Source organism: Ranitomeya variabilis, chromosome 2, assembly GCF_051348905.1.
Source record: "Ranitomeya variabilis isolate aRanVar5 chromosome 2, aRanVar5.hap1, whole genome shotgun sequence".
Classification (NCBI taxonomy): domain Eukaryota; kingdom Metazoa; phylum Chordata; class Amphibia; order Anura; family Dendrobatidae; genus Ranitomeya; species Ranitomeya variabilis.
This window is the reverse complement of record NC_135233.1, coordinates 474,067,514-474,074,792: the sequence shown is the minus strand read 5'-3', so window position 1 is coordinate 474,074,792 and position 7,279 is coordinate 474,067,514. Positions and strand designations below refer to the sequence as shown.

The window sequence follows — 7,279 nt, the reverse complement described above, 5'->3', positions numbered from 1 at the left end:
AAAAAGTCCACCGCAGAGAATGCAAAAATCTCCACACCTGACTAAAGGTGTGGAGGGCAAAATCTGCTGCCCAGAGCTTCCAGCTTAGCTGAATAGATCCATACTGATAAGCTGGACAAATGAGAAAAACATAGAATGTGCTGAACAATAAAGTCCACAACAAGTGGACTGCAAAAGGACAAGCAAGGACTTATCTTTGCTGAACAGGTCAGAGTGTCAGGGAAATCCAAAAGAGCCGTGACTCCAAGCAGGAACAATTGGCAACTGGCATTGATTGAGGGATAGGGCCAGACTAAAATAGCCGAGCCAGAAAGACGATCAGTGGAAGCAGCTGCTGATGCTAAATCCAAGAAGCAGCCATACCACTCAAAACCACCGGAGGGAGCCCAAGAGCAGAACTCACAAAAGTGCCACTTACAGCCACCGGAGGGAGCCCAAGAGCGGAATTCACAACAGCCCACGTTGTACATTGCGCAGCCCACGTTGTACAATGCGCAGCCCACGTAGTATATTGCGCAGCCCACGTAGTATATTGGGCAGCCCATGTAGCATATTGCGCAGCACACATAGTATATTGCCCAGCCCACGTTGTATATTGCGCAGCTCACGTAGTATATTGCGCAGCCCATGTAGTATATTGCGCAGCCCACTTTGTATATTGCGCAGCCCACGTATATAGCAATGTGGGCATGATATCCCTGTTTAAAAAAAAAAGAATTAAAATAAAAAATAGTTATATACTCACCTTCCGTTGGCCCTGGATCCAGGAAGCGGTTACCGATGCTTGGGAATCCACCGAAGCTCCGCCGAGCCGCTCGAGCCGGCCGCCATCTTTCGTTCCCAGGACGCATTGCGAAATTACCCAGAAGACTTAGCGGTCTCGCGAAACCGCTAAGTCTTCTGGGTAATTTCGCAATGCGTCGCCGGGAACGGAAGATGGCGGCTGGCGCGAGCGGCTCGGCGGACTACAGAGTGTGAGTATAGCAGGTTTTTTGTTTTTTTATTATTTTTAACATTACATTTTTTTACTATTGATGCCGCATAGGCAGCGTCAATAGTAAAAAATTGGGGACACACAGGGTTAATAGCAGCGGTTACGGAGTGCGTTACCCGCGGCATAACGCGGTCCGTTACCGCCGGCATTAACCCTGTGTGAGCGGTGACCGGAGGGGAGTATGCGGGTGCCGGGCAGTGAGTGCGGGGAGTAAGGAGCGGCCATTTTCTTCCAGACTGTGCGTGTCGCTGATTGGTCGTGGAAATGGTCATGGGCGTTTTGCCACGACCAATCAGCGACTTGGATTCCATGACAGACAGAGGCCGCGACCAATGAATATCCGTGACAGACAGACAGAAGGACAGAAGGACAGAAAGACGGAAGTGACCCTTAGACAATTATATAGTAGATTGGGTAATTTGCTGAATGAATGATGCAATGCTGCTTCTGTCTGTGCATAGTGAATCAAGCATATTTTGCCAGTTACTACTCATACTCATATAATGGCGTAAGTGGCCCATTCCTGCACAGGACCCCATTGGGGAAGTCACCTATTCCCCTGTAGATCGTATGGTCCAGGTTCATCAGAGAAAGAGTGATTGTACTTTAATGGCTCTAAACTATGGCTGAAAGAGAAATTCAGCAATAGATATGTATCTCTAATCATAAAAGGTAGTGTAGTAATTCTCCTGGAAAGTGAGTGATACAGTTTAAAGCTCTGGCAAAAATTAAGAGACCATTGCAAAATGATCAGTTTGTCTGATTTTTCTCTTTATAGGTATATTTTTAAGTAAAATGTAAATTGTTCATTTATTCTATAAACTTCTGACAACATGTCTCCGAATTTCCAAGCAATAAATTTTGTATTTATTTTCTGACAAAGAAAAATTATCAAAATAAAAAAAAAACAGTGCTCTCAGACCTCAAATAATGCAAAGAAAACAAGTTCATAATCATTTAGAAACAACGATATTAATGTTTTAACTCAGGAAGAGTTCAGAAATCAATATTTTGTGGAATAACCATGATTTTTAATCACAGCTTTCATGCGTCTTGGCATGCTTTCCACCAGTCTTTCACACTGCTTCTGGCGCAAAAATGAAAGCAGTTCTTTTTTTGATGGCTTGTGACTATCCATCATCCTCTTGATTACATTCCAGAGGTTTTCAATGGGGTTCAGGTCTGGGGATTGGGCTGCCCATGACAGGATTTTGATGTGGTGGTCTATTAATTTTTGCCAGAGCTGTATATCTCCTGTACAGGGAAGAATAGAAGACCATTTAGGAATTGTGAAGACCAAAAAGAGGGAAACTGAACATATGGTGAAAGAACAAAGAGTAGGACAATAGAATTAAGGCTAAAATACCTTTATTAGTGTCACTACATGCATAAAGAGGACATTCATCGGGGGGTGCGCCGCACCAGGACCATGAACCATACAGGTAATCTATTGTGCCCATACCCGCAGTATTCCATCCTTCTCTGGATAATTGTACCCCACAGGTTGTGCATCTCCTCCTTGTACCTACTTGCCTTATCAATATATTGCAATTATAACGACTTTTTTTGTAGGTCTTGCATCTCCTGCTTCTATTCACTTGCTCTCCTTTATTTTGGACAAACTACACAACCTCATAGTGACTTATTGTTTGTACCTTTACATGAATTTACATCTCTGTGGTGTCTATTTTCCTTCATTTTATATAGCACAGTTACTGTTTCCTCTGATACCCTTACATCCAGATGACTGTCCTATTTCACACTCATTCGGTGAGTCATTGTCGGTTACACTTATACTGAGACATCTTTTCTTATGGGCTTTATTTCTTATAAATTGCTAATTACCCTATGCTGATAAATTTATATATTATCTTCCCATCCATTACCTTATCGTTCGGTTTTTAATGACTTTTTTATTGTTATGTATAATCATATTTCATTTCCTATTTTATTAACTTGTGCAGGCACCTCTTTATGCATGTAGTGCTACTTCTATTGTCATACTCTTTGTTCTTTGACCATATGTTCAGTTTCCTTCTTTTTGGTCTATGGCTGTGCAGTGCCCCAGAGTCCTGGTCGTTGCAGTAATGTCGCTCTTCCACCAGGGGGAGTGATGTTACGTCTGATGGTACTAAAGGAGTTCACCTGACCAGGTATCACAGTCACACACTACACTTCACACTCCGGCCACCAGTCCTATCTATTAGGCCACTCCTCACACATGGGTAAAACTGGGGGTTGGATAGGAATTTAGGAGGGAGAAGCAGACTGGGCTTCGACGAGAGAACAACGAGTCGAGAGCCGCCTGGGTTAGACCCAGAGAGGTCCCTGTCAGGGGTGGGATCCTGACAGCGGCCTAGCGCAGGAAAGAACGTTATGGAGCTGCGCCTGCACTTCATTGCGGCAGCATCCTAAGAAAGGACACGAAGCGAAGTATATTGTGGAGAGTGAGAAACGAGATCACAGCACAAGGAGATAATAACAGGAGGAGGGTCTGCCCCAAGATCGGCGGCCTCCTTCTGAGGCGCGTAGCCGGTGGCTGGAACACCGAGGGAGTAATTGGCTCTACGCATTACTTTGAAACACGGCAGGACAGTTAATTCCAAGTTGGCTGCCCAACCTTTAACCCCTTCACCCCCGGAGCTTTTTCCGTTTTTCCATTTTCGTTTTTCGCTACCCTCCTTCCCAGAGCCATAACTTTTTTATTTTTCCGTCAATTTGGCCATGTGAGGGCTTATTTTTTGCGGGACGAGTTGTACTTTTGAACGACATCATTGGTTTTAGCATGTCGTGTACTAGAAAACGGGAAAAAAATTCCAAGTGCAGTGAAATTGCAAAAAAAGTGCAATCCCACACTTGTTTTTTGCTTGCCTATTTTGCTAGGTTCACTAAATGCTAAAACTGACCTGCCATTATGATTCTCCAGGTCACTACGAGTTTATAGACACCTAACATGACTAGGTTATTTTTCACCTAAGTGGTGAAAAAAAATTCCAAACTTTGCAAAAAACAAAACAAAACAAAATTGCGCCATTTTCCGATACTCGTAGCGTCTCCATTTTTCGTGATCTGGGGTCAGGTGAGGGCTTATTTTTTGCGTGCCGAGCTGGCGTTTTTAATGATAGCATTTTGGTGTAGATACGTTCTTTTGATCGCCCGTTATTGCATTTTAATGCAATGTCGTGGCGACCAAAAAAACGTAAATCTGGCGTTTCGAATTTTTTTCTCATTACGCCATTTAGCGATCAGGTTAATGCTTTTTTTTTATTGATAGATCGGGCGATTCTGAACGCGGCGATACCAAATATGTGTAGGTTGGGTTTTTTTTTTATTGATTTATTTTGATTGGGGCGAAAGGGGGGTGATTTAAACTTTTATATTTTTTTTATTTTTTTCACATTTTTAAAAACTTTTTTTTTTTACTTTTGCCATGCTTCAATAGCCTCCATGGGAGGCTAGAAGCAGGCACAGCCCGATCGGCTCTGCTATGCAGCAGTGATCATAAGATCGCTGCTACACAGCAGATTTGCAGGTGTGCTGTGAGCGCCGACCACAGGGTGGCGCTCACAGCCACCGGCAATCAGTAACCATAGAGGTCTCAAGGACCTCTATGGTTACCTTCCTGACACATCGCCGACCCCCGATCATGTGACGGGGGTCGGCGATGCGCTCATATCCGGCCGCACGGCCGGATGCGGTAGTTAAATGCCGCTGTCTGCGCTTGACAGCGGCATTTAACTAGTTAATAGCGGCGGGTGATCGCGATTTCACCCGCCGCTATTGCGCGCACATGTCAGCTGTAAAAAACAGCTGACATGTCGCGACTTTGATGTGCGCTCACCGCCGGAGCGCACATCAAAGCGGGGGTCCCGACATGTGACGTACTATACCGTCACATGTCGGGAAGGGGTTAAACCTAATAAAGACAACGGAGGCAAATTGTGGGAGAGGGGCGTCACTAGGGTCCCTATAAAATAGCTCCAGGCCTACCCCGTCATACGGATCGTCCTATCCATACCATCTGGGGGATGGAGAGAGAGAACATCATAAACATACACGACAAATGAGAGGACTATCCCGTGGTGCTCAGCAGGGAGGTACTTCAACACACAGGCGCTAGTTGGAAGGCTACTGATTTCCACCTGCAAAGGGAACTCTGGATGTGCCTTCGAACCGGCCGGATTCAGCCAGCCCTGTGAACAGTGCTCTAGACTGGGGACGCTGAAGTCTTCAGTAAAAGGTAAAGAAACTGCAACCTTGTGTCCTCGTTATTTACTGCGCCCTACACCATTACCATCTACTCTACTGGGAAGCCCTGGGGACATACTTCACCTGTGGGAAGGTACACCATCTTGCTGCCATAACATCACCCCAGCGGACCCCTCAGCAGCGTTGGTCATCTTGACCGAATACCACAGGTGGCGTCACGAACACCGTACAAACTTCACCTTTAATTGGACGTCCCTCAGTAGGGCCACGGACCGGGTCGGGCCACCGTGACATCCCCAGAACAGCGAAGGACCCGGTACCAAGTACCCCATTGCCCTACACGTGGGGGCGCTGCAGCTGAAAGAGAGGATCCCGAGCAGGGGTTTTCCTATATAACATATACATGCACAAATAAAACACAAAGGGGGTTATCAAGATAAGATAAATCTCTAGTATAAAAAGAAGCTGAACCTTCTAAAATTAAAAATAAATAATAATTTACATCAATGTTTTTGTGACTTAAATATATTTTGTTTTTCTCCTACAGGTATGATACTTGTCAGTTTCATCTCCAGATACAAGCTCTTCCATTGATTCTGCCTAAATAAATGGAGCACCACGGGAAAACTCTGACATACAGGAATGCTTTTATCATTTTGATTGCACAACTGTTCCTCTCAACCATTTTCTTTTCACTCTTTAACTATGCAAATCGCTCATTGGTTAGCAGTAAGTTTTCATATACAAGTATCCCCCCGGAAACAGCTAACAATACTAAGATCATCCTTGTTTGGACGTGGCCATTTGGTCATGTATTTACACTTAATAAATGTCCCCCATACATTGATTTTTCTGGCTGCTTTTATACAGCTAACAGATCATTATATTCCTCCGCAGATGCAATTGTTATGCATCACAGAGATGTTTGTCATTCCAGAAAACAATTACCCCAGATGCCAAGACCACCAAATCAGTACTGGGTTTGGTTTAACTTGGAGTCTCCATCACATAGCCCAAATTTGCATTTTATGGATGATCTTATCAACCTCACAATGTCTTACAGAGCTGACTCAGATATTTTCTCACCTAATGGTTGGTTAGATCCAAATAAAGAAGGAGATACCTTCCAAAATCATCCAAAGACCAAGCTGGTGGCCTGGGCAATAAGTAACTGGAATCCAGGTTCTAAAAGAGTACGCTATTATCAGGAACTAAAGAAATTTCTACTTGTAGACATTTACGGAAGGCAGCATTTACCTCTGCCAAGAAATAAACATGAACAAACGTTGTCACAGTACAAGTTTTATCTCGCCTTTGAAAACTCAATTCATGAAGACTATATTACAGAGAAACTTTGGAAGAACTCATTGTCGTTTGGATGCGTACCAGTTGTTCTTGGTCCTACTCGGAAAAATTATGAACGTTTTATTCCAAAAGACTCTTTTATCCATGTAGATGACTTCTCCACAGCTGAAGAGCTCGCTAAATATATCTTGAAGTTAGATGGTGATGAGAAGGCTTACCAACAGTATTTTTCATGGAGATCCAGACTTCATCCCACTAGAAGTGGTGGTTGGCAGACTCATTACTGCAGGGTGTGTAAAGCAATAAAAGAGGCTCCGCCAAACAAAACTATTTCAAAACTTGGAGAATGGTACAAATGATCGTAGAACTTTTTGTTTTTTTCTTTTAACATTTTTTTCTATTGTTATTGAATATGTTAACTTATAAAGTATAATAAATTGAAGGAAATCCGTCAGCAGAATTTATACTTCCAAACTATTAATATATATGCATGTAGCTCTTGGAAGGACAAGTCCAGCAAAATATTTACATGGCCAGTACATTCCTCCTTTGCTGTAAACTCAGCATTTGACTTGATATGCAAATGACGATGAAGAGCTATTTGTAGAACTGAAACCTGTGTCACTCCAGCTCTATTCCCCACCCAGGGCCGCCTCCTCCTGCTTGACTGATGGCTTCTTTACCTGAAGTTACGTAGCATACAGGCTTTTAGGCAAGCAGGAGAAGGTGACGCTGGGCAGGTAAAAGAGCTGGATAGACACAGGTTTAAGA

General features: G+C 43.6%; 1 protein-coding gene across 1 annotated transcript; it reads left to right on the top strand.

The window, feature by feature from the left end:
- The first annotated feature begins 5,767 nt into the window (after nucleotides 1–5,767).
- Nucleotides 5,768–6,952, top strand: LOC143809619 (4-galactosyl-N-acetylglucosaminide 3-alpha-L-fucosyltransferase FUT6-like). The gene has a single exon (XM_077292667.1). The coding sequence runs from the start codon at nucleotides 5,812–5,814 to the stop codon at nucleotides 6,865–6,867; it is 1,056 nt and encodes a 351-aa protein (XP_077148782.1). The 5' UTR covers nucleotides 5,768–5,811; the 3' UTR covers nucleotides 6,868–6,952.
- The last annotated feature ends 327 nt before the right edge of the window (nucleotides 6,953–7,279 follow it).